This window comes from Mustelus asterias, chromosome 6, assembly GCF_964213995.1.
Source record: "Mustelus asterias chromosome 6, sMusAst1.hap1.1, whole genome shotgun sequence".
NCBI lineage: Eukaryota > Metazoa > Chordata > Chondrichthyes > Carcharhiniformes > Triakidae > Mustelus > Mustelus asterias.
In genome coordinates this window covers 100,330,518-100,357,295 of record NC_135806.1, presented here as the reverse complement: position 1 = coordinate 100,357,295, position 26,778 = coordinate 100,330,518, and the positions used below count along the sequence as shown (strand labels likewise).

General features: G+C 41.1%; 1 protein-coding gene across 10 annotated transcripts in view; it reads right to left on the bottom strand.

The window, feature by feature from the left end:
- The window catches only part of mef2cb (myocyte enhancer factor 2cb), a 236,834-nt gene that overhangs the window by 134,772 nt on the left and 75,284 nt on the right, over positions 1-26,778 (bottom strand). For all 10 annotated transcript variants that reach the window (XM_078214798.1, XM_078214802.1, XM_078214808.1 and 7 more), the window contains exon 3: positions 9,734-9,917. In XM_078214798.1, the coding sequence (XP_078070924.1) occupies positions 9,734-9,787 (54 nt within the window). In that variant the 5' untranslated portion in view covers positions 9,788-9,917. The remainder of the gene's footprint in view (positions 1-9,733; positions 9,918-26,778) is intronic.

Genomic DNA, 26,778 nt, shown 5'->3' with positions numbered 1-26,778 from the left:
TGATTCTTTCCCCTGATTACGGATTCCAAAACATTACCCATCACTGATTCAACCGGCCTGTCGTTGTGCCAGGACTGTCCTTTGACACTTTTATGAATAAGGATGTCACATTTGCCTTCTCCGATCTTCTGGCACCTCTCACAAATTTAGGGATGATTGAAAGATTAAGGCAAGTCCTTCCGTTACCCCATTACCCCCAATTCCTTCAATAACCTGGGATGCAATCCATCCAGACCAGGTGACCGATCTACCCCAAGCATAGCTAGTCTTTCCTGTATCACCTCCTCCTCAATTTTCTTACGAATCATTGTCCCCATCATCTCCACTTCTACTGATATTTTGCCAGATTTTTCTTCCTTAGTAAACACCAGTACAAATAACCCACTAGGTATTTTAGTCTTACTATGCACCTACAAGCATATATCACCTACTTCATCCTTAATAGGACCCAGTCCACCCATTACTACCCATTTCCTATTTGCATGTTGGTAGAAGGTTTTTGGGTTCTCTTTTAAGTTGACTGTCATTCTATTCTCATACTCTCTCCTTGCCAGTCATATTTTCCTCTTGACCTCAACTTATCTTATTTGACCTGGTTACCACATAAAGAATTCTTATTTTTTTATTTTTTTATTAGTGTCACAAGTAGGTTTACATTAACAATACAATGAAGTTACTGTGAAAATCCGCTAGTTGGCACGCTCCGACACCTGTTCGGGTACACTGAGGGAGAATTTAGCATGGCCAATGCACCTAACTAGCACGTCTTTCAGACTGCGGAAGGAAACCGGAGCAAACCTATGCAGACACGGGGAAAACTTGCAGACTCCACACAGACAGTGACCCAAGCCGGGAATTGAACCCGGGTCCCTGGCCGTGAGACAGCATTGCTAACCACTGTGCCACCGTGCTGGCGACAATTCACCTGACACACATCATACACCCTCTTTTTTGTTTTATTATCAACTTTATCTCCCTCGTCATCCAAGGAGTCCTGTTTCAGGTTCCTTTCTTGGAAAGTACCACAGTCTTTTACCATGGATAATCCAACTAACTGATATACCTTTGGACACTAAGGGACAATCTACCATGGCCAATCCACCTAACCTGCATATCTCTGGACTGTGGGAGGAAACCAGCGCACCCAGAGGAAATCCACGCAGGCACGGGCAGAATGTGCAAACTCCACACAGTCACCTAAGGCCAGAATGGAACCCAGGTTGCTGGTACTATGAGGCAGCAAAGCTAACTGCTGTGCAACAGTGCCGCCCTCATCATGGAGGCTGAGTAGCATGATTTTACATTTTCTGCTTCTCAACCATTAGCAAATGGATTTTGCCCCTGCCTCCTCAAGGACATCCCCTTTTTCCAACACTGCAACATCTTCCGAAATCAATACTGTCACCGCCACCTCCCATTTTACCTTCTCTATCTTTTCTGATCACTTCTTATCCTTGTACGTAAAGCACCCAGTCCTCACCATTTTTAAGTCATATTTCCATTATTGCCACCACATGACATTCCCCCTCGGTTATTCGTGCTTGTAGCTCACCAGCCTTATTCAGAAGTTTCTGTGCATTTACATTTATACACTGTAATCCTTTCTTTGCATTCCCCATAGTTTTTCTAAATCTACTCCTTCTTTATCGAGTACTCTTTCACATTATGCACTGTATTCTTCTTTTCTACTTCTACATGCTGTTACCCAGCCCCTACCAATTTAGTTTAAACCCTCCTGAAACCACCCCACAAGGAAATTGGCCCCAGTCCCGTTGAGCTGCAACCCATCAATTTTGAATAGGTGCCTCCTGTCTCAGAACAGGTTCCAGTGCCCCAAGAATCTGAAGCCCTCCCTACTACACTGTACTTCAAACCACACTTTGATCTTCTCTACCTTACTACTTCAACTCTGGCTAGTGTGTGGCACTGGGAGTAATCTAGAGATTAGTACCTTCGAGGCCCTAATTTTTAACTTCCTCCCTAGCTCCTGAAAATCTGACCTTAGAACCTCAATACATGCCTCTTTCTGTGGTTGATTCTAAGTGCACCACAATTTCTGGCTCACTCCCTTCCCCTGCAGAATATTCTGCATCCTCTCTGTCATGTCCTTTACTCAGACACCAGAAAGGCAACACACTATGCAGGACTCACGATTACAGGTACAGGAATACTTGTCTGTCCCTCTAACTATGAAATTTCCCAGAACAATACTCTTTGCTGTTCCCTCCTGTAAAGTCCCTTTCCCATTGGTGTCATGGTATGGGCTACACTTATTCAGGGCATCGTTACTTTCAGCAGTTTCTAACTAAAGGTATTAGTTTGACATTGCCACACAACTTAAGGATTCCTGTACTCCCAATTCTTGTGTACCTACTATCCTGAACTATCACTGCCTGTGGAGTGACCTCCTCCTGGACTATATGATTGACTAACAAGGGAGTCAAAGGTTGTCAGGGAAAGGTGGGAATCTGGAGTTGAGGCCACAATCAGATCAGTCATAATATTATTGCATGGTGGAATAGGCTCAAGGGGACTGTTATGATGGCAACTAAGGCCACAGGGAATAGTCGACAGATCTCCCTGTGCTTTGTGGAGTACAAGCTGCCTTATGGAGAAGGCATAGGTTTGCCCAAGCATTCAGCTTTTAAATCTGTTACTTCACCATTGTTGGAGGTCCAGAGGTGTTGAACTAGGTAGCCGTGAGCTGCGGGTGCGGTCTCCTTCTTAGTATATAATAAAGGGTGCTTGGTGACAGAAAACTGGTGTTTGGCTGAATTATTACATGGACTGATTGGTCTAATCCTGCTGCTATTTTGTCTGTTTTTATGCTTGTATGAAACTCTCATTTAACAACAACTCTCAGCAACAGGTCTCAGATGTCAATCCATGATGTAAAAGAACTCTGTTCCAAGGTGATACCCTGTTTAAACTATTAATTTTAATGAAGATCCCTAGACCCACTCTGTTTTTATGCATTATTAATCACTCACTGTTACCCAGCTCCTACCAATTCAGTTTAAACCCTCCTGAAACCACCCCACAAGGAAATTGGCCCCAGTCCCGTTGAGCTGCAACCCGTCAATTTTGAATAGGTGCCTCCTGTCTCAGAACAGGTTCCAGTGCCCCAAGAATCTGAAGCCCTCCCTGCTACACTGTACTTCAAGCCACACTTAAAATGACATTTTAAAATTTCCAAACACTGAATTTGAAGCACTGAGCTTTGTTTAGTGAGGGGAAAGAGAAATATACCCACCAAGCAATCACTTTCACACTAGGATTTTTTTGAACACCGTTGGTGGGCTCCGAACCCACCTACCTCCCACTGATCTCACTCTAGCTGCTGCTGCGATTGCTCTTTTATGCTCCCCACTGAACTCACACTGATCTCACTCTAACTGCTACTGCCCTGCTCTTTAACGCTTCCACTTGCCCCACACGGTTCTCGCTCTCACTGCTGCTGCCTCTGTTCTTTTATCTCCCCACTTGCTTTGCTTTGTTCTCACTCTACTTGCTGCTTCTACCACTGCTCTTTTACCTCCTCTGTGGCCTTGCTCCCTTCTCTGATACTTTCATTCATCTCTCATCTCCATTTTAACCAATTCAGGTTTTACCTATTCTTTAATATGTGTTTTAAAAAGTGGCATATTTGTATGCCTGTTAATTTCTGTTTCTTTCAGGATTCCTTTTCACATTGAACTTTGCATATTTCCAGAACATTTTACCACTCTTTTTAATTTTTTTTTTAAAGATTCTCTTATCTTCCTCATTCATTGTTTACTTTCTAAACCTTTTTCCTCAATTTCTCATTCTCTCCTACTTTCATCATTTTTCAATCACAATTCCAGACCTCATGGTCCTCTTCATCAATTTGTTAGTTTCTAACTTCTTTATTTATCCTTATCATTCTGAAACTTAAAATAATTGTTTTTTACTATATTTTTATGATGCAACTCCATAATTTCATTGATAAAAATATCACATTTTGATCCATTGCTCTGTTTGTCATTATCTCTCTCCACCTTGACTCAGCTGGTTCATTCACCTTTCCAATTTGCATAATACCAAGATCTATTTCATTATTCGTATCTCTGCCATAGGCATAATGCTTGAGGAAGGAGTTCCATGCACATCTTAGGAATTTCACTTATCTTTCTCTCTTTATTCCCTCCTTATCCCAATCAATGAGTTGGTAATTAAAATTTAGAACAATAATTTTCATATTCCTCCTCATCTGATCTGTCTACAGATTTCCTCTTCTATTTCTCTCCCACAATTAAAGGTCTGTAGTCCAACCCCAGTGATTTAACAGTCCCTCTTTACAAGCTTTCATTTCTATTCATAGTGACTCCACATGAACCTTTTTTTTGTGCACATCAGTCTTGACTGCAGCATTTAAAATTGAATGTTAGCCAGTTGCTCTCAGGTCAATCCATTCACTGGTTGGAAAGTTTTTTTTTGTTACAATCATCAGTCAGCCCCTTTTATAAGATCTGGGTCCCACTTTTGTCTCTAAAATGATGTTGTACTGAAGACCTTCATGCTGTCTGGATTGTTGTGTGGGTTGGGGACTGGAGACACATGGACTCTAAGAGGGATGCTCTCATGCCTTTCACACCTCCTGCAAATTTCAGAGCCTGAAAGAGGAGGAGAATTTCTGGCTTCTCTTCTGGATGATGACCTGATGTTCCAGGATCCCATCTGATCTTCCATCCCTGTTAGGGCTTTTGCGCTCGACACGTCCAAATCATTCACTTTAGACTCCAAGGAAATTTTGAGATGGTATGCACTCATCTCCAGTGATCATGTCAGCAGTCAGAGCAGTTTTGACCTCAGTAGGTTGGCCAATTTTAAAACTAACAGTGCCTGCCTCTTTGAACAGTTAGATTCCATTAAGAAAAGGTACAGATTCAATGCAAAACCACATGCAGATCAACTCCACCTTCAGCTGATGTGAGTGAAGAAAGACAAATTGCTGGCTCATGCAACTCCCACTGGTCTCCCATTATTCCCCAAATTTCTGTGATAATGGAGAAGGAATAATTTAAGTTCCACTGCACATCTAAAATGTGCTTTTGAGGTCTAAGCATTAATAATTATAGCACCTTATTACATCCCCAGGAAGTCCCAAAACATTTAACACTAAATTAATTGCTTTTTGAAGTATTGTCACTGTTGTCATTTGGGCAATCATAGCAGCCAATTTCTTTTCACATCGCAATGTTCCACATCTGGCAAGTGAGATTGTTTTGGTGGTATTGGTTCAGGGAGGGATCAGAACACCAGGAGAATTCCCTGCTCTTCTTCAAATACAATTCCTACAGTGCACAAGGAGGCTATTTGGCCCATCGAGTCTGCACCAACAACAATCCCACCAAGGCCTTATCCCCGAAAGCTCACATATCTACCCTGCTAGTCCCTCTAACATTCACATCCTGGATCACTAAGGGACAACTTAGCATGGCCCATTAACCTAACCTGAACATCTTTGGGCTGTGGGAGGGAAAAGGAGCACCCGGAGCAAACCCATGCAGACACGGCGAGAATGTGCAAACTCCACACAGACAATGACCCAAGCCGGGAATCGAACCCAGGTCCCTGGAGCTGTGAGGCAGCAGTGCTAACCACTGTGCCACCGTACCGTCCTGAACATCTATCTAAACAGACAGAAAGCATCTAATTTTTAAAAAAACGGTATTTCAAACCATAAGCACTCCCTTAGCATTGCACTAAAGCATTAACCTACCTAATGTATTGGTCCAGTAATGGGGTCTGAATTCAGCCTTCTGACTCAGAGGCAGAAAGTGCTATCAACTAAACCAAACTGACACACAAGTGAACAAGTGAAATGAACAGGAAAATTGTGACTGGGGACCCAAAATAAAACAGAAAATGTTGGAAATGTGCCTCAATTATGATGATGCGTCACTGTTGACTCACCTCATTCTCAGCTGCAGTTCAGAAAGTAATGGGTTCAAGACCCACTTCAAAGATATTCAGAATCCACTCCAAAGACTCCACAGCCATGAGCACATAACTGAAGTTGACATTTTAGTACAGGACTAGGTAAGTGGTACACAGTCAGACAGAATGGTAAACTGAAGGCCTCTCTGTTCTCTTGGGTGGATGCAGAAGGTCTAGTGCATTATTTATTAAGAAGAGCATGGGGAGTTCTCTTTTATCCTGGTCAATCAAGATCACAAAAACAGATTATCTTGTTATTTATTTCATTGTTATTTGTGGGACTTTGCTTTGCACAAACTAGTTGCCATGTTTGTCTACATTGTCACAATCACTTCACCAAAAGTACTTCATTGGCACTTTTGGAATAAACCATGGTCATAAAAGTCACTATACAAATGCAAGCTCTTTCTTTACCTGAAACATTAATATATCTGTTTCTTGTAGGTACTAACTGAACATTCTTTTTCTTTATATTTCAAATGAATTAGTTTTTCATCATTAGAATATATTTTACTTACACACTGGAAATTGAAGGACACCAAACTATCATAGAAACCCTACAGTGCAGAAGGAGGCCATTTGGCCCATCGAGTCTGCCTCGACAACAATCTCACCATGCCCCAACACACAACCCCACATGTTTACCCCCCCCTAAGGGACATTAAGGGGTAATGTAGCATGGCCAATCAACCTAACCTATCAATGGTGCATACGAGGTTAAGCTGATAAGCATGAGCAATCACTCCTAAAGACTAATAGTCCTCTTCATCCTTCCACTGAGATCCAGGCAAGCATATCTTACTCAAGGTGTACCCAATTTTTCTGGCCCTCCCAATACAGGCCCTTTCCCCAGCCAGGCTTTGCACAAGGAATGAAAGCAAAGGGGTGGAAAAAGGAAAGCAACTGCAAGCCTAGAGTACAACTGGAAGTCAGCAAGGTAAGCAGGCCATGGGGAGTAGAAAAAATGGGGACCCATGTTTAGTTTCTATTTTTTGATCATTCTTGGCCCCGTTCAACCCGCAGGGTGCAACCATAGGTTATTATGGAGACACAAATGTTTATTCAGGGTTCCCAAGAAATTCTGAAGTAGCAGAGTTAGGGCAGAGACCTCAGAGTAAATTGTTCCTTTAACCTCTATTATGACTGTAACATTTTAAAGAATTTCCAACCAGTAACAAAACCATAAGAATTAGAAATAGGAGTAGACCATTCGCCTTATTGACTCTGCTCTTGCATTCAGTAAAATCATGGCTGATCTGAGAGTGGCCGTAACTCCACTTTCCTGCCTGTCCCCATAACTCTTCACTCCCTAGAAGATCAAAACTTTGTCTAACTCTATCCTGAATATATTCAATGACGCAACCTCCACTGCATTCTGTGTGACAGAATTCCAAAGATTAATAATCTGCTGAGAGAAGAAATTCTTCCACTTCTCTGTCTTATGGAAAATGGAAAACTCCTTATTTTTAAACCATACCCCCGGTTCTAGATAACCCCTCCTAGGAGAGGGAACATCCTCTCAACATCCACCCTATCACATCCCATCAGAATCTTATAGGATTCAATAAGATCATCCTTCATTCTTCTAAACTCCAATGTGTACAGGTCCAACCTGGTCAACTTCAACTTCATCCCAGGGATCAATCTAATGAACCTTCTCTGGACTGCTTCCAGTGCAATTATATCCCTCCTTAAGTAAGGAGAGCAAAACTGTACATAATACTCTAGCCTGCATCCAAAGACTACAAATTGTTGGAAATGGATGAAAATGCCACATCAAAAATTTATAACTAGGTTTGTTCAAGTTGCATTACAGTGTAGTTTAAATGTTTCTTGGAAGTTGTCCAGCTCTTATCATACCAAGCTGTAAACATTAATTCTTAGTGCTTTTTCTGATTATCAGGAATGTCTTTGTTCAGGAATGGTAAGCTATCAACGCCCTAACACTCCAAATGACGCACAGTATAACCTGCTGTGAAGTAAAGCTTTTCTGTTGTGATCTAATGATGTCACTTCATAATATCCAGCACAATAATATGAATTCCTGCATGAATTATCCATACAATCTTTTGAGAGGGAGTGGTAATTAATACTGAAATGAGGGCAATTCTGTGTTATGGGTGCAATTGAGTGATCGGAGGTCGACCAGACTCATTTCATGGATGATCCTCGTGACAAGTAGGCAGATAAAACTTTAACCCCAGCAGACTGGGCAGGATTTGAATCCAAGTAGGAGATAATGTACTAACTCTTGAAGCTACCCTTTTCCTTAACCAATTTTGTTTTTAAATCTTCTAGTTATTTAGGAGAGGATTGTTTGTGTGGGTCTGGAATACTTGCCACACCATAACAACCTAAAACTGTAATGAACAATTCAATATCATGTAAGTGAGAGGAAGTTGCTATGATACCATCAGCACAAAGAACTCCAAACGTGTCTCATTAATTACCTTAAAATGCAAAATTCTTTATATTTGCATATTTATGCAGAATTTGGGTGCAACAAAAGTAAACATCATCAACTCCCAAACCATTGTGGCATTTAAATAAACTACTGCTCCTCTGTCTCAATATACATACAAAATGTAAAGGGAAACCTAATGGTCGTTACAGAGACAGAAGCATGAGGAAAGTATGAAAATAAACATTGTTTCTCTTCACTGTAATTTTTTATAAAATATACCTTTGAGCTCCCAGCTGACGCAGTCAATTGGTTGAGAGGGAAATGATGATTTAAAAACTAGCGTTAAAGACCTTAATTTCAGCTTCCAACTGTAAACTATTTAAAGCAAGCAATGAGGTAGTTGGATAATGGCAGCATAATTGCTTTCTGACTTGGCTTGAAGAAATAACCAGCCTACAGGGAAAAAACATAGAACGTATCCATCATAAATCCTAGGTTGGTTTGTTCTTTAAACAATTCTTCCCTCCGAGCTGTTCAATCCCTATACAAAAAGTGTTGTTTTATTAATCCAACGATGTAAATCGTTGAGCACATAGAAATGAAATTTGTGCTTTGATTGGTTTCTTTCAAAACAATGTTCTGAGGGATACGGAAATAAAAAATTAGAGCATCAGAGAGATTAAGTAAATCAAAAAATAAATGGAGGAAGGGATTTTAATAAAACATAAAAGACTGAGTGGAGAGCACTTTCATTGTCTCCTCCTCCTGATTTACTCTGGTACCCACAAAGCAATTACACCATGTTAAAACTAATATAATCTAACTTTTCCAATGGAAACAAGGAAGGTTGCCTGAAAATTGAACAGCTTTTCTATTTTTAATTTATTCTGAGAACTTTCAATTGTATTGGCATAAATTATTACTGCCCATATCTTTATATCCAATAGATTTTATTGCTGAAGGAAGTGCATAATGCAATGAGAAAGCATTTATTTTCTTTAGTGCACACTAAAATAATTAGCATGCATATTTGGGATCCACATTTTAGAAACTGAAAGGAAGCCACAATGCAAATCAGTATCAATTCCAGTTGCCAGTTCAGTGGCACATTTAATATGTTACTTGTACCAGCAACTATTAAAATCAATATATGCAGCTGGTAGTTTTAAATTTTATTTTCAATTAACACTTTAATGTAATTAGGACACGAGAAGCTATTTGCAACAGTCATTTGCTTATTGTTAATGACCTATAAAAATTTAGTGATTCTTCAAAGCAAAATCAACACAAAGAACTACAAAATAGAAATTAATCCGACATAAACTTCCTGTAATGACTGTTCTAAAAGGAACTGTAGTGGCCGCTCACCTGTCTGTTTCGTTCATCCACAATCCGCGTGATCTGAATCTTTTTTCTCCCCATCCTCGCTGTTTCTCTTCTCTCCTCTTCTTTAAGTCCTGTACTTTTGACCTTAACTCAGTCCCGTTTTCTCAATACAAGTCTTTCTTCTCACTCCTTACTTCGTTCAGTTCACAGATTCTTGCATCTGTCCCTGTGTGTATAGTAAAACATTAAATATTGGTTAAACAGGACACTTTCAACTTGTAAGCAAGGTAAAATGAATGGCGTCAAAATTCCAGGTCTTCCATTGTTTCTGGAAGATTCCATTTTGCAGGAGTAAGGACACAGCCTCGAAAAAAGTGGTAATGATGGAGAGGTGGGTGGAAGTTTAGTGGAAGCAACACCTGACATCCCCATTCAGTATCCCCATTGCAGTGGCTCAGTAATGACCAGGGATATATCAGTAAGATGAAAGGTGGTGCACCCCACATCAGAAAAGCAGGCCAGATCCTAAAGAAATTTGAACAATTTTATTTTAAAGAAGTGGATCGACACTTTCATGTGGGGCAGAGGAGGACAAAATTAGAGTTGGGGAAAGACCCAAGGCAATCTTCCCATGGTGGTGGGAATTTCCAGCTACTTGAAACAGATTACATCAGGAAGGATATAACAAGGTGGCATTTGAGCCTTCCTGCCTTATATGAATTAGATGTCCACTCACTGATCTAGCAATTTGTGTCAGAGTTTGCACTGATTCATTTAGAGGTGAGTGAGTGCCAAGGTAGGCTGGTTAGAAGACTCTTTCAGTTTTAGAAGTTGTTAGGCCCCCGAGCCCTCACTCTTCAAACTGAGTCACCATCCCCCCAACCCTCCTGCTATTAAACTGTCCAATAAGATGTTACTTTTTTTTCAAACCTATGCCAATTAATCTAATCTATGCCAATTTTGATCGACTGTCAATTAAAGCAGTCAAACATGTATTTTTAAAAACTCTCTGACAGCTGTAGCTTGTTTTTTTTTTAATTTCAAAGAACAGGGCATTAAAAAATTCTATCATGAGAGTTGTACTCTTCAAGAGGGATTACATCTACTTCAATTTGTGACTCACACAGTGGGTAAGGTCCTTGGACCAGCCAAAATGGGGTCTGTTGAGCACAGCACTGAGGGTTTAAATGGCCTTGAGTTCAAGTTTCCTGCTTGTGTGAATCATACCCCTCCCCAAACCCCACTATCAAAAATGACTGGGGGAGGTTCTGCATTTGGGTTCCATCTGCCATTTTTAAAGGTCCAAATGTCCTAACTGAGATTCCTGTGCCCAGGATCCTTGATGTCACCCAATCTGCAGGGCATAGTGAGTCTGTGGTTAAAATGCCATCAGGATCGGAGTTTGCTACTTAAGTTTAGGCTCAAATTTCTTTGGGGGTCTTCTTTGTCTATAGTTAGTTAAAATGGTGACTTTGGAAATGTGGCAGCAACTCGTACCCATCTTAGTCCTCCCATGCCCACACTGTTCCTGCTGGGAAGGGGGTTAGATTCAGCCCTTTATTGTCTCAGAATAAATTAACAACCCAAAACAAAATAAAAATTGGTGCCAACAATTATGCCATTTCTAATATGTGAAATTACTTAATTGCACAGAGAACATTTCTGAGGAACGGCATACACAGCAAAATTAAGAAGATTGTACTAAGTTATTGTACTTCTCCACAGATTCTGCATTAACATCAGGTCTCAGAGGTTTTATCACTGCAGTGTACTGACTGGTTCAGTTCACAGATTATAGCATAGTAGACTACATTAGACCGGCTGTGTGGTCTAAAGAAAAATGTTTCCAAGAAAGGTATTCCATAACGTTTCTCTGTTAAAGAAGTAAATCATAAACTTAAGTCTCATCTTAATTCGCACATTGGGCTAGATTTAATGGTCATGATGGTGGGCCCATCCACCAGCTGGAGAGCTGGCAACCCTTTTCCCAGGCACTCCAATGCAATTAAAGGCCAATCAAGCTTGACACCTGGTCAGCGTTGATACTCTTGGACTCTACAGGGTGATATTTCCCAACTCTGAATGTTGCACATCATACAGAGGCCAGGTGTGCCACCAGGAATCAGTAGGGTTGGTTTAAAGGGTGGGGAGGGATCTTCTCAGATGCCGGTCCTTATTACCAGGAGAATATTCCATTGAGGACAGGCTGACTGAACAGAAGGTTGCTGCTGCTATCAGGGTATATACCTGTCAGCTTGACCACGTGGCATGGGATTCCCCCACTTGCCATTTAAAGCAAGGCCTCAATTGGCTTCTGGGCTGGTTAACCATCCTTGTCTCTTCTGCCTCCCCAGCCACAGCTAGGGGGAGTTGTGAAGGGAATCCGCTCTCAACCCCGAGCTTTTCCATCCCATTCCCTTGCCACCCGGCCTGTTTCCGGGGTAGCAGCAAATTCCATCCATTGTTTCATAAGGTAACCAGCTATTGCAGCATATGCAAAGTAACAATTGTATCACAGCTAACGAAATCACAATGTTCCTCAAGTAGGAAGGAAAACGTTGTTTTTTGGATGTGACATGACAGATAATGACAGTTATGCAAATAACATAACTGTCATTGTCATTCTGCTGGAATGAGGAATTTTAGCAGCTTTGAAATTTTTTAAAAATTGTATCAAGGCAAAATATCATTTGAATATGAATACTCTGAGGAACCAAAAGTTACATGATAACTGAGTCTTCCTGTTTTCACAAGAGTGTTATTTATTTGTTTTTTTTATACCCTGTATTATATTTTGGGAAAGTTTTTTGCATAAAAAACTCCAATGAGTGAAATCACTGAATTATATTTTCACTTCTCTTATCAGTCTAGGTGGCATCCTGCGCCATGGGTTATTGCCATTCAACGAGATTTCTCTATTAAAATCTATTTCCGTGACAAAATTTTTTTTTGGATTGTGACCAGAGACTGATTTGTATCTCTCGGCAACCTGGTACGATTCTTCTGTTTTATGTCTACTCCGTTCAGGTACGCTATCATAGAACTAAAATACAAACTCATTGGGCAATAACTTCCTTCAGCAGACCAACTAATGGTGTCTGCCATTAGTTAGGCTTGCCCTTGTAATGTTTAGGTTTAAAAAATTCCTGAATGACAGATTGCTGAACTTGTCTTACCATGATTTTGACAGCAAAATATGGCCTATATGAACATAACTATTGAATGAAATGAATATGGTGTTGACAGACCAATCTGAACTTTTGCAATTCACACAATAATTACAGATAAGGAAGGACATTTGGCCTGTCTTGTTCTCCTTCCAATACTTTCCCTGGCTCTGTTTTTAAAATTATACCTTTATGCATTACTTTGTCACATTTTTGTGTGTTAAAGGTGCAAAATAAATGAAAATTGTTCACTAGTTATCGAGATGCAATTTTAAGTTAAGATTTCTTGCAAATTTCATGAAGGAAGTTAAAATTCCTTTTTGTTTAATGGCAAAAATATTCCTCAACAATGGATGGAATTTAATGAGTGCCTGACAATGAGGGACAACTCACAAGCAATCCCGACAGGGATTGATTTTCAGGCTTCCCGCATGGTGATGAATACCAGTGGCAGCAGCATGAGGAATTTCCCACCCAAGGACCTCAAATTGATGATGGGGTGGGTAGGCCTTTCATGAGCTTTCTCACCACAGACTTAATCAAAACAGAAGCAGGAAGATGGTGAGGTTCCCACATCCTCAGCCTTCCAACTGATTAATTGCCACCCTGCCACCAAAACTGCCACAGGGAAGGGCATTAAGTTCTGCCCAATATCTATATTACAAAGTAATACCACACAGATACAAAAGGAAGCCATCATATTAAGAAACGAGGTTCTGTGGAAATTCAATGGCCGGAATTCTCTGCCTGTTCATGCCCCATCACCGCTACAAGCGAGGACAGAGTTTGGCACCCAGATAAATCTCCATTCACTGCAGCGGGACCAGAGAACCCTGCCAGCGTGAACAGCCGGAAAATTCCAGCCAATATATCAGTTTCAGAATATGTACTACGGTGTCTTGGAAAATAATGCACACGGCAGACACTATTACAGCCACAAGTTCGTGTTCTCTTCATTTGCAGTCATTAGGAAATTTGTCATGTCAGCTATGACTCTCACCAACTTTTACAGATGCACCATAGAAAGCATTCTTTCTGGTTGTATCACAGCTTGGTATGGCTCCTGTTCTGCCCAAGACTGCACGAAACTACAAAAGGTCATGAATGTAGCCCAATCCATCACACAAACCAGCCTCCCATCCATTGACTCTGTCTACACTTCCCCCTGCCTCGGCAAAGCAGCCAGCATAATTAAGGACCCCACACACCCTGGACATTCTCTCTTCCACCTTCTTCCGTCAGGAAAAAGATACAAAAGTCTGAGGTCAGGTACACTAATACATGTGACAATAATAAATCAAATCAATCTTCGCAGCCTTCTGCAACAACACTTCGAGAAGTTAAGGATTCTATCATTTCAGAAAAAAATCTTTATGCTACAATAACTCAATGCAACTGCAATTCAACAGCAATGTACTGAAGTAACAGTGTACTTTTCTAAAAACTGACCAGCTGAAAAGACAACTCTCCTTGGCTGGCATTCACCAATTGTGTGGGAGCAGGCGGTTGCTGACAGAGACAGCTGGCGCACAATAACCAGGAAAGCACTCTACAAGTTTGAAACAAATGGTCGCGAGCTAGAGGAGTTTAAGATGGGAGGGGAGAGGCCATGAGGTACTTGAAAACAAGGATGATGATTTTTAAATTGAGGCATTGTTTAATCAGGAGCCAATGTAAGCCAGCGAGCACAGAGGTGACAGATGAATATGACTTGATGCGAGTAAAGACACGGGCAGAAGAGCTTTGGTTGGCCTCACATTTATGGAGGGTATAATTTGGGGTGTCAGCCAGGAATGCATGGGAAAACTCTAGATGTAACAAAGGCACGGAGGAGGGTTTCACAGCAGATGAACGAGGTAAGTCATCAAGAGGCAGCACTGCAGATGATAAATAGAAGTGCAAAATGCAAATATAAGTAATGATATTCCAATGCCATGAACGTCTTAATCTCAAATTTTGTTGCCACACAGTCACTTAAGCACAGTGCTATTGAATGAGATGAATGTGACAATTGGTTTTGTCTGAACTTTCACAAGATCCTCGGATAATTACAGATGAGGGAGGCCATTTGATCCATCGCAGGTCATCCAGGCAGATTGACCCTAAAGTTGTTAGTCCCAGAATTCAGCATCCAATTCATAGAACATTACAGCGCAGTATAGGCCCTTCGGCCCTCGATGTTGCGCCGACCAGTGAAACCAATCTAAAGCCCCTCTAATCTACACTATTCCAATATCATCCATATGTTTATCCAATAACCATTTGAATGCTCTTAATGTTGACGAGTCCACTCCTGTTGCAGGCAGGGCATTCCACGCCCTTACTACTCTCTGAGTAAAGTACCTACCTCTAACATGTGTCCTATATCTCTCACCCCTCAATTTAAAGCTATGTCCCCTCATGTTAGCCATCACCATCCGAGGAAAAAGGCTCTCACTATCCACCCTATCTAATCCTCTGATCATCTTGTATGCCTCTATTAAGTCACCTCTTAACCTTCTTCTCTCTAACGAAAACAACCTCAAGTCCCTCAGCCTTTCCTCATACGATCTTCCCACCATACCAGGCAACATCCTGGTAAATCTCCTCTGCACCCTTTCCAACGCTTCCACATCTTTCCTATAATGCGGCGACCAGAACTATACGCAATACTCCAAGTGCGGCCGCACCAGAGTTTTGTACAGTTGCAGCATGACCTCATGGCTCCGAAACTCAATCCCTCTACCAATAAAAGCTAACACACTGCATGCCTTCTTAACAACCCTATCAACCTGGGTGCCAACTTTCAGGGATCTATGCACATGCACACCCAGATCCCTCTGTTCATCCACACTACCAAGTATCTTACCATTAGCCCAGTACTCTGTATTCCTGTTACTCCTTCCAAAGTTCAAATGATTCAAGGCTTTTCACATTTACTACTCTGGAAGCACATTTTATTTGATTATTCTTTGCATTAAGAACTTCCAATGCTTCAATGTCACACTTATGTCTCTATGACCAGAACTGAAGACTGAAGGTGCCATTTGACCACAACACTGTGTAACCTGAGTACTACTTCGTGTTTGGGTTATAGAGTTCAACGTTCTACTGACTATTGATTGCTGCTCTGCATTGGTTGAGTGCTATGAACACTGATTCCAATGAAACCTGAATGGTCTTTCTCGACTCGACATTTTAAACCATTCATGTGCCCATTTTTCCTTTCAATGTATAGTTTCTAACTTTTGTATATTTCTTTATAAAGTAGTTGAGTTGGAACAATAATTCTTCATCAACAATAGTTAATAATAAGCGTAAAAATAATATACTTTAAAGCTACCAAGGAACAAATACAAAAACAATATTAATGTGTGCAAACTATTAAAATATATGTGTTTTGCCTTGGATCATGCTCTGTTTGCTGCTCAAGAGAAAATCAATACACCATACAACAGAACTCAATAACATTTTAGCAAAGTTAATGGTATTGCTGGCTTGAATAGTACTTCTGAACACTATTATACTGTATACAACATAGCAAAATTTCAACACCTTTCTTAGACATCACTTCAACGTAAAAAGATCATCGGGAACATCACCACCTGGAAGTTTTCCTACAAGTCATACACCATTCTGACTTGGAAATATATCACTGTTCCTTCATTGTCACTCAGTCAAAATCCTGGAACTCCTTTCCTAACAGCACTGTGGGTGTATCTACACCATAGGGACTGCAGTGGCTCAAGAAGGTAGTTCATTCACCACCCTACACCATAGGGACTGCAGTGGTTCAAGAAGGTAGTTCATTCACCATCCTACACCATAGGGACTGCAGTGGTTCAAGAAGGTAGTTCATTCACCATCTTTTCCAGGGCAATTAGGGATGGGCAATAAATGCTGGTCTAGCCAGTGGTGCCCATATCCCTTGGATGAATGAAAACAAAACCAATTGTAAAATCCCCCAAAACAAGAAGCCAGTTGACATCTGCAACAATTTGTCACTATCTTCCTGCATCATCATGTCTGTTTGATCAAGACCATTAGGCACTGGAAATAAAGTAGGTTTAAGTGAACTAAAAATACATACTGAATGTTGGTAAATTACTGTCGAATAAAACTCAATTCCTTTTTATGAATATTTTGTGACATGGAAATGAATGCTATCCAAGGGACCAAAAGGATTCAACAAAGAAATTACAGGAAGATATAATAAGTAATACAGCATGCCAGGAGATTACAGGACTGTAATCTTTCCTCACAGCTGAGATAATGGTTATAAACTGTGCATGCTGTGCTCTAGTGATTTCTGACATCATCACAATACTTCAATTAAATTGCATCCTTGCCCTGCCTTCATGATTCAGCAAGTTTATCCAAATGAGTAGATAAGCCATCCACCCAGGAAAATCCCAGGATCAACTGTCAGCTTTAGCTGATTTCAGCTAGGGTTGCAGCTGAGGTAGTATGACTGCTTTCAGTCAACGTGAATTAGGGCAAGAAAACCTGCAAGAGTTTCCATTTCTAATGGCTGGCTGATGACTCCCATTGGAGGTGGGATGTCAGTGTTATGCTTTACGTGATGGCTCACAGAGTTAAATATCATCACTCACTGTTGAGTTTGTTCAAGCAATAATCAACTCGGGGGGGGGGGGGGGTGGAAAAGGAAAAAATAAAATAAAATGGAGGTGGCGCTGATGGAAGTTAACGTCAAGTTTAATCCTTCAAGTGAGGCGTGAAGAACTTTGGGAAGAAAACAGAATTAGTGAACTACATTCTTGTAATTCCAAGACATCCAAGTATTAATTATAGTTGAGTTTCATTATTGTCTTTATGCAGTATAAAACAACAAATTACTTAAAGTAAGAAAAATATAAATAGGCAAGGAAATAAAGCCAAATATCTAGTGTAATTTTTAAACATTTAGTTAATATACTTTTTTCATTTTAGTTTAAAATAATTTTATGACAGCAGGAAACTTCAATTGCCAGGAGCCTTAATAAACCATTCCTTCCTGCTCCCTGTACCATCACTTCCAACAACAAATATGAAGTGTTCCTGGACCTCTTTACCTCTAAGATTGAGGCCATTCATTGAGCCGCCATTTGTGCTGCCCCTTCCCTTTGCCCATCAAGCCACAGATTGGACTGAGGTTTTGTTAATGAACAGAAAACAAAGAAGAAATATATGAGCCATTTTCAGGTTGTAAAAATGTAACTAATGAGGTGCCATGAGGATCAGTGCTTAGACTTAAATGAAGTGACTATAAAAGTATAAAAGCGCAGAATAAAAAGTACAAAAGCTTTGCTCCAATTACAGAGCTTTGCCAGACTCAGTTTAAAGCACTCTGTACAGTTTTGGTCTCCTTATGTAGGAAAGGTCATACTTGCCTCACTAGATTGATGCCTAGGATGAGACTGTTATTTTATGAAGAGAAATTAACATGACTGGAGCACAGTGGTTAGCACTGCTGCCTCACAGTGCCAGGGACCCGGGTTCAATTCCCAGTTTGGGTCTCTGTCTGTGCGGAGGCGGCACGTTCTCCCAGTGTCTGCGTGGGTTTCCTCTGGCTGCTCCGGTTTCCTCCCACAGTCTGAAGGACGGGCTGGTTAGGTGCATTGGCCATACTAAATTCTCCTTCAATGTATCCGAACAGGCGCCGAAGTGTGATGACTAGGAGATTTTCACAGTAATTACATTGCAGTGTTAATGTAAGCCTACTTGTGACTAATAAATAAAAACTTTATATTTGCTGGAGTTTGGAAAAATGATGGATAATCTAAATGAAACACGTAACCAAGACAGACTTTCTCACAAGATATTTTCTTGCTTTCCTCCCTCAACTTCTGTACTGAGCAAATTTCACATCTTCTGTGATTTCAAACTCAATTACAACTCAGTATGCTCTAGCTCCACTGAGTTCACTACCCTCCCATGCTCCTATAATATCTCCTTCCATCTAAACTCCCCAATCCATATTCAGGGCCACCCCTGAGGTGCTCTGAAGAGTCATATGGACTCAAAACGTTAACTGTCTTTCTCCATCAGATCCAGCCGGACCCCAATAAGCACTGCTAGGTCCTGCTCGTCTGTCAAAGCTGCTCAATATGGCAGCATCCTCCTGGTGTGCAAGAATGAAAACTAGCATTTTTGCTCTCCTGCAAACCATTTTGTTCAAATTCTGTCCCGTCTCCTCTATCCTCACCTCCAACAAGTGCAAGGAGCTCAGAGACTTGTGTTACTAAGACTGTAACTGACAGAACTCTAACGAACATTAACATAGAGAGATCTGGGCAGGCAGGTCTACAGTTCCCTAAAAATGGCAACACAGATGGCCAAGGTGATTAAGAAAGCATATGGAATGCTTTCCTTCATCAGCTGGGACATTGAGTACGTGAGTTGGCAAATCATGTTGCAGCTATACAAAACCTTGATTCAGCCGCATTTGGAGTATTGCCTGCAGTTCTGGTCACCACACTACCAAAAGGACTTGGAAGCTTTGGAGAGTGCAAAGAAGTTTCACCAGGATGTTGCCTGGTCTCGAGGTGAAGTTGAATAAACTAGGATTGTTTTGACTGGAAAGACGGAGGCTGAGGAGAGACCTGATAGAGGTCTACAAAGTTATGAGAGGCATAGATATGGGTGCATAGTCCGAGGCCTTTTCCCATGGTGGAAGTGTCAATTACAAGGGAGGCACACGTTCAAGGTGAGAGGGGGAAATTTTAAGGGAGATGTGTGGGAAAAGCTTTTCACGCAGGGAGAGGGTGCCTGGAACAGAGGATGTGATGGAAGCAGGCACATTAGCAACATTTAAGAGACATTTGGATGGGTACATGAATAGGGAAGGAATAGAGGAATATGGACCAAGTAAGAGCAGAAGGTTTTTTTTTAGTTAGTTAGGGCATCATGATCGGCACAGGCATGGAGAGTAAAGGGCCTGTTCCTCTGCTGTACTTTCCTTTGTTCTTTGTACTCTACTGCTTATGTCCTAACTTGCACCAAGACCTTTTCATCCACCACCCCTGTGCTCACTGACCTGCATTAGATCCTGGTTAAGCAACACCTAAATTTTAAACTTCTCATCCTTTTTTTTAAATCTCTCCATGGCTTGCCCCTCACTTTCTCTATAACTTCCGCCAACACTCCAACCCTTTGAGATATCCGAGCTGCACTCCCAATGCTAGCTTTTTGCACATTGCCAATTTTAATTGCTCCACCAATGGAACCATGCCTTCATCTGCCAAGACCCTAAGGCCAGAATTCTACCACCCCGCCCGCCACTGGAATTAGAGCTGGAGAGGGACAGGCCATGGAAAGATCCGTTGACCTTGGGCGGGATTTTATGGTTTCAGGACGAGCGAGGCCATAAAATCCCACGCACAATCTCCAATTCCCCCCTATTACTCTCCACTTCTCTTTTCTCCTTTAATATATTCCCTACTACCTCCATGACCAAATTCTTGGTCATCTGCCATAATATCTCAGTGTCAAATTTTGTTTGATAATGTTCCTGTAAAGCACACTGGGGCATTTTAGTATGACATACACATTGTATAAATGCAAGTTGTTGATGTTGTAGAGAGCTTGACAGGTTAGATGCTGCGGGGTTCTTTCCCCTGGCTAGAGTGTCTAGAACTGGAGTCATAGTTTCAGGATAAAGGGTCAGTCATTCAGGGCTTCGGTGAGGAGAAATCCTTGACTCAGAGAGCTACGTATCTTTGGAATTCCCTACCCCAGTGAGCAGTGGCTACTCAGTCATCAAGTGTAGTCAAGATGGAGATTGATAGACTTTTGGGTACCGAGGAAATCAAATAATTTGGGGATGAGGTAGGGAAGTGGAGTTCAGAAGATGGTCAGCCATGATACTAAATGGCAAGCAGGCTTGAGAAGCGCAAGGCCTGCAACTGCTCCTATGTTCTGATGTGTCTTGGTCTGTATTTATTCCTCAACTAACATCACTAAAACATATTATCTGGTGATTTATCTCATTGTTGCTCTAGGGACCTAGCATGTACAAATTGGCTGCATGTGATAACTATTTTACAACAAAGTACACTTCAACGGGGTTACCAACTGTGATTAAATGTTTTCCTGGAGGTTTTATCACATGATTTGCTCCCGCATCCCAGTCATTAATAGACCAGCACATCCATCCTTGTGACGCACTGCCTTCCTACGTCAATTCGAAAACAAGACTCATTATCCAACTGGATGATGCTGACTGTCGGCCAAACAGTTTTTTTCTCATTTTTAATATTCTTATATCTGGCAGAGGTGGCCTGCTATTGGCTGGCAGTGGGACCTTCCAGTCCTGCTGCTATCAGCAGGTTTTCCTGTTGTTTACACTCTCCGGTGCTGGGGAAGCCATGGTGGGAGGTCGCCATTGGCAGGACCGAAGGATCACAATGGTGGGAAGTGTCGGAAGATTTCAGCCAATCTTATTTAATGCCCTGATGATTTTTCTCCAGGGTTGCACACAGCAATGCCCTAGAGGTCTGCAATTCCTGGAGACTTCAATTCAATCCTGGGAGGTTGGAAACTCTGCACTTCAAACATATTTCTTTGTGACTGTGACCTTGGATGTAAAGCACTTTGGGACGAAGTGAGATTGTGAAAGGTACAGTTTTAAGTACAAGTTCTCTCTAGCTACCCTGATGCCCTCACCTGAGCTCTTCTTGTCCAAGACACCCACAGTATTCACCCCATTGCCATTAAGCTGCTGGCTAGCCAAGTTTTCTTCTGATCACAGGTGTTCTTTTTCTCAGACACTGCCCCACTCACTTTCAAAGCTGCAGTCATCAACTTCTTATAAAAAAATCCACCATCACCATTTGACCTTGTAAACGATTACCGCATCCTCAACCTCTCTTTTCCCTCCAAAGTTCTTGAATGCACTGTTGTCTCTCAAACCAGTTCCTAAATTTACACCACTCCTTGTTGAATTTCTCCAGTCATGTTTCTATCCCTGCCGCAGCAATGAACTAGTCTGATCAAAAATCACATATGACAAATCCTTTGTGACTGCAATCATCAAACTGCTTCTGGGGAAGGGTGCCATTGCAGACATCAAAGAACAGCATACTTGACTGAATTTTTTGTTCGTACAACAAATGCCTGTTTATTTAGCCAAAAAGATGTTTGTTGCTTTAGAGAATCATAGAATCCCTACTGTACAGAAGGGCAGGTGGTGCAGTGGTCCGCACTGCTACTTCACAGCGCCAGGGTCCGGAGTTCAATTCCCAGCTTGGATCACTGTCTATGCGGAGTTTGCACGTTCTCCCCGTGTCTGCATGGGTTTCCTCCGGGTGCTCCGGTTTCCTCCCACAGTCGGAAAGACGTGCTGGTTAGGTATATTGCCATGCTAAATTCTCCCTCAGTGTACCCAAACAGGTGCCGGTGTGTGGCGACTAGGGGATTTTCACAATAACTTCATTGCAGTGTTAGTGTAAGCCTACTTGTGACTAATAAATAAACTTTAAGAGAGGTCATTCTGCCCATCGGGTCCGCACCGACAACAATCCCACCCAGACCCTATCCTCATAATCCCACCTATTTACCCTACTTATCCCACTGACACTAAGGTGCAATTTAGCGTGGTCAATCAATCTAACCCACACATCTTTGGACTATGGGAGGAAACTGGAGCACCTGGAGGAAACCCACGCAGACATGGAGAGAACATGCAAACTCTACACAGTTGGCCGAGGCCAGAATTGAACCATGTCCCTGGTGCTCTGAGGTAAACATTGTGCCACTTTATCTGTACAATTTATCTTTCTAAATTGGGTGCTAAGTATCTATGTGACATTCTAATTATCGATTCTGTTGGCATTCGCAAATTGCGAATATTAGTAACAGCGAGAAAGGCACAGGGGAAACTAAAACACAGTGCTAGGTATAAGCCATATGTCAGAAGGACAATACAAGTTTAATTATTTCCCAACATTTCACTCCTCCTAACAAGTTATCCTATACAGATCACAAACCCACGATGGAGTAAAAATGGTTCAGGTCTTTGTTCCATCAGCTGCTCCTCCCTGCATTGAGGAGGCAGGATGGACATTAATAAACCAGATGATATTAGGTCAGTCCCAACTACTTTCATTTTAAATGCAAACTATGCCTAGCGGATACAGGCACATTGGCATTTCTCTGGTGGAAGTGGGGCCCAACATGTTTACGCAATCTACTGAATTCAGTTAGAAATGCTGCTACTGCACAGTGAATACTTTTTATTCAATACTGATGATTTTTAGGCATAAGGGCCAATGCCATAATGGAGTGAAAAGGTTCTCCCCTCCACTCCCTACCACAACCTCTCCTCACCCCCTCATACCAGTATTGTAAATGATGTGGCCAACTGCCCCATTAATGCAAATGGTGCACTGACAACACTGGGGATAAGGTCAAGGCTGGGGCAGTCTGGTGGCTGGAAATCCTGCCAACTGCACTTTGACAATGGAGTTGACCTCCAGGAGTTTTAAATCTTCTGTGCCTGAGAAAATATAATGCTCAACTGCGAACTACTATAAATTGTACTCAGTCAATCAGGATTTCATTATAATCAATCAAGGGAAAATCTTGGCACAGTTTCTTATCAAAATGGAAAAATATACATCAAGCTCCATTAGTTCTAATCTTGAACAGTTGAATAGTGCCTGCACTGATGCTGCCAGCCAGATTCACAATGTGGGGAACAGTAAGTGCTGCCACTAGCACTGAAGGCAACCAATTGAAGGGCTGTGGTCTCAAAACAGCTTCTCTTCATTCCTAAATTCATAGATACAATAACAACTACTGTGACGCAAGCAAAAGGCTTGTTTACTTTGTAGGATTCTACCATACTGCAAGAAGTCAGATCAGCATAAAGCTATAAAGACACTTTCTTCTGCTTTTACTGGAACAGCTTTTTGTTGAAACCACAGAACCAGCCAACAGATGGTACAATAATATACCATGTTTAATAGTGCTGTATCTTTTAACAAAAACACAAAACTTAGGATAGTGAAGATATTACGCAGTTGTGTTTCAGGTCTATGCTATTAAGGTGAGGGGCATGCATGAAGGTAAGGCCATAAGCTCCGTAATACTGCATCATACCACACTTAGAGCACAATAAATCTATTCCATTACTGCACTCCTTTCAATTTCTACAGTAAAAGTATCTATTTAATGCAATAATGTATTTTGGCATGAGCCAAATATTAAAATTGAGAAGTATTCAAACACAAAATTCCAGATATGTGTCATTTAAAAAGCATGTTACATTAAAGACATGCTGCGTATCTTCTGCTTAGGGGTTGTTGAGATTGCACAACGCCATCTCTATGTCAGGAAAGAGGAGTAAAGAAAAGCATATAAAACTATAGTAGCAACACAAAACTATTCCACAATAATCAAACTGAAGATTCCTTGACCAAAGTACATACATCTATCAGCCTAACTGATTAGTGAATCATTTACAAATACCGTTCCCTTTCAGAGTACCATACAAACACAAACAAAAAAGTGCATGGAACAAAAGTATATTTAATTACACACATTAATAACCAATGATCTGAATATATAAATATTTTTAATTGTAAGACTTCAACCTTCACCTTTATCAGCTGCAGGAATTTTTTTGAGAAGGGATTTGATTCTATGATTCTAACTGTTTGTAATGTGGAAAAATAGTGCTTAGCACACAGATACAACTTATTGACACAGGCTGGGAGTTAAAAATCTGGGACTTCAGCTGAAAGAGAAAAAAGGAACTTAGTTTTGGCGGGCTTCGCATCACTGTATGATTTGGCACAGGGAACATACTTGCAGGAAGAGTGATTTGACTGTGAATTAGGAAGAAGGCCCTTGGGCAGCTGCTGTAGATTTCTCTCCCTCTCTCTCTCAATCTCTCTCACCCCATAGCATTGCAAAGGCCTGACAGAATGGCAGGAAACACGCAGAGAGTGGTCGAGGAAGGATGTGATGTCAGCAACCACTAACAATAAAAGGTGTAAAGGTGCTTCCTTCCTTAAACTGTTCCAGAAGTGCAAAATGGGAACCAAAACTCTCCACTTCCTTCTCATAGCAGAAACCGTCTGAATCTGTTTTACTGCAGTACCTCACACAAACAGTCCTTTTGACACAGTCACTGAGGGGACAGTAAATGGGTAAACCTCCAAAGGAGTCACTAACATATAGAAAATAATATTAATTCACAAGAAGTACGACAACTACTGTTAAGTTAAACAGTATAATGATAATCCCAATAATTTCTGTTTTTATTATTTGCCATCTTTTTCCTTAGAATTTATACTTACAAAACACAATAAAGGAAAAAAACGTTATCAATTTACTAAGTTATCCTATTTTTCTTCTGTCATACCAGCTATTGGGAAAACTTTTGTAAAGTAGTAAGCATTACCAGCGCAATATTAAATGAAATAATTTCTGATTCACAATCATACTGAACCATTTTATACATACTTTATTACCAAAAAGAGGATCAGGAGTTTATCAGGATTGAAACTTTTTTTAAATGAAACTTTCAATTACATTTTATAATTTTAATCAGATTTAGTTCCAGATGCTGAAAGAAAAATAATGTCCAGGAGCATAGAAGCATTCCAGAGTTTGTCCCTGTTTATCCATCAATAGTACTCATGTCACAATGTATTTCAAAGTAGTCACAAAACACACGCTGAGTTAAAGAGAAATGTAACCCAACCTTCATAAGAGCTTAAAACTCACAAAACAGTATATTCTTTTTGGAATAAACTTTCTAATTGTACCATTTAGCTTTACCCAATAAGGAAAATAATTGTCTGGATTTTGTGTTGAGAACACTGACAACAACTTAAATTCATATAGCAACTTTAATGTAATAAAACATCCCAAGGTGCTTCACAGAAATGTTACAAAACAAAGCATGACACAGAAGGATGTGACAGGGAGATGACCAACAAGCTTTAAGGAGTGTCTTAAAGAAGGAAAGTGAAGTAAAGAAGCAAAGAGGAGTAGGAAGGAAATTCCGGATCTTAGGGCCAAAGCAACTAAAAGCACAGCAAACCATCATGCTTAAAATCAGGGATGCTTTCGAGTTCGATGAGTGCAAATGTCTCGAAGGATTAGGGGGGTTGGAAGAAATTGTAGATAGAATGGAATGAAACCATGGAGGAATCTGAAAACAAGGGTAAGAATTTTAAAACCATGACATTGCTTGATTGGCAGCCATTCTAAGTTAGCCAGCACAGGAGAGATAAGTGAATGGGACTTGGGTGTAAAATGGGCAGCAGAGGGCAGATTCTCTGCCTTCCCTCAGCATTTTTCTTGACAGCGGGAGGCGCTGCACCATTTGCTACTGGATGGATCCCCTGGTCCTGCTGCAGTCAATGGGAATTTCCACTGAAGCCACCCTACACCACTGGGAAACCCATGGTGGGGTGAGGCATCGGAGGGACCAGAGAATCGTGCCGGCATTAGTTTCCATGTGGATAATGTCACCAAGGGGCAGCATATAGATGAGAGATAGAAAGTGGCCAAGGATAGATCCTCGGCAGCACCACAGGTAATGGTGCAGAAGCTGGAAGAGAAGCCATTGCAAGTGAGGCTCTGGTTGCAATTACATTGATAAGAATGGAACAAGACGAGACCAGTCTCTCCCAAGTGGATGACAATGGAGAGGCGATAGAGGAAGATGTTGTTGTCAACCACATCAAGGCTGTAGACAGATCAAGAAGGATTAGGAGGGAATGCTTACCTTGTTGCAGTCACGTAAGATGTCATTTGACTTTGAGAAAAGCCATTTCGATAATTTGGCAGTGGTGGAAACCTGACTGGATGAATTTAAATATGGAGTTCCAGGAAAGATGGGCATAAATTTGGGAGGCAACAACATGTTAAAGGACATTGGGGATGAAAGGAGAGGTTGGAAGTAGATGGTAATTTACAAGGATGGTG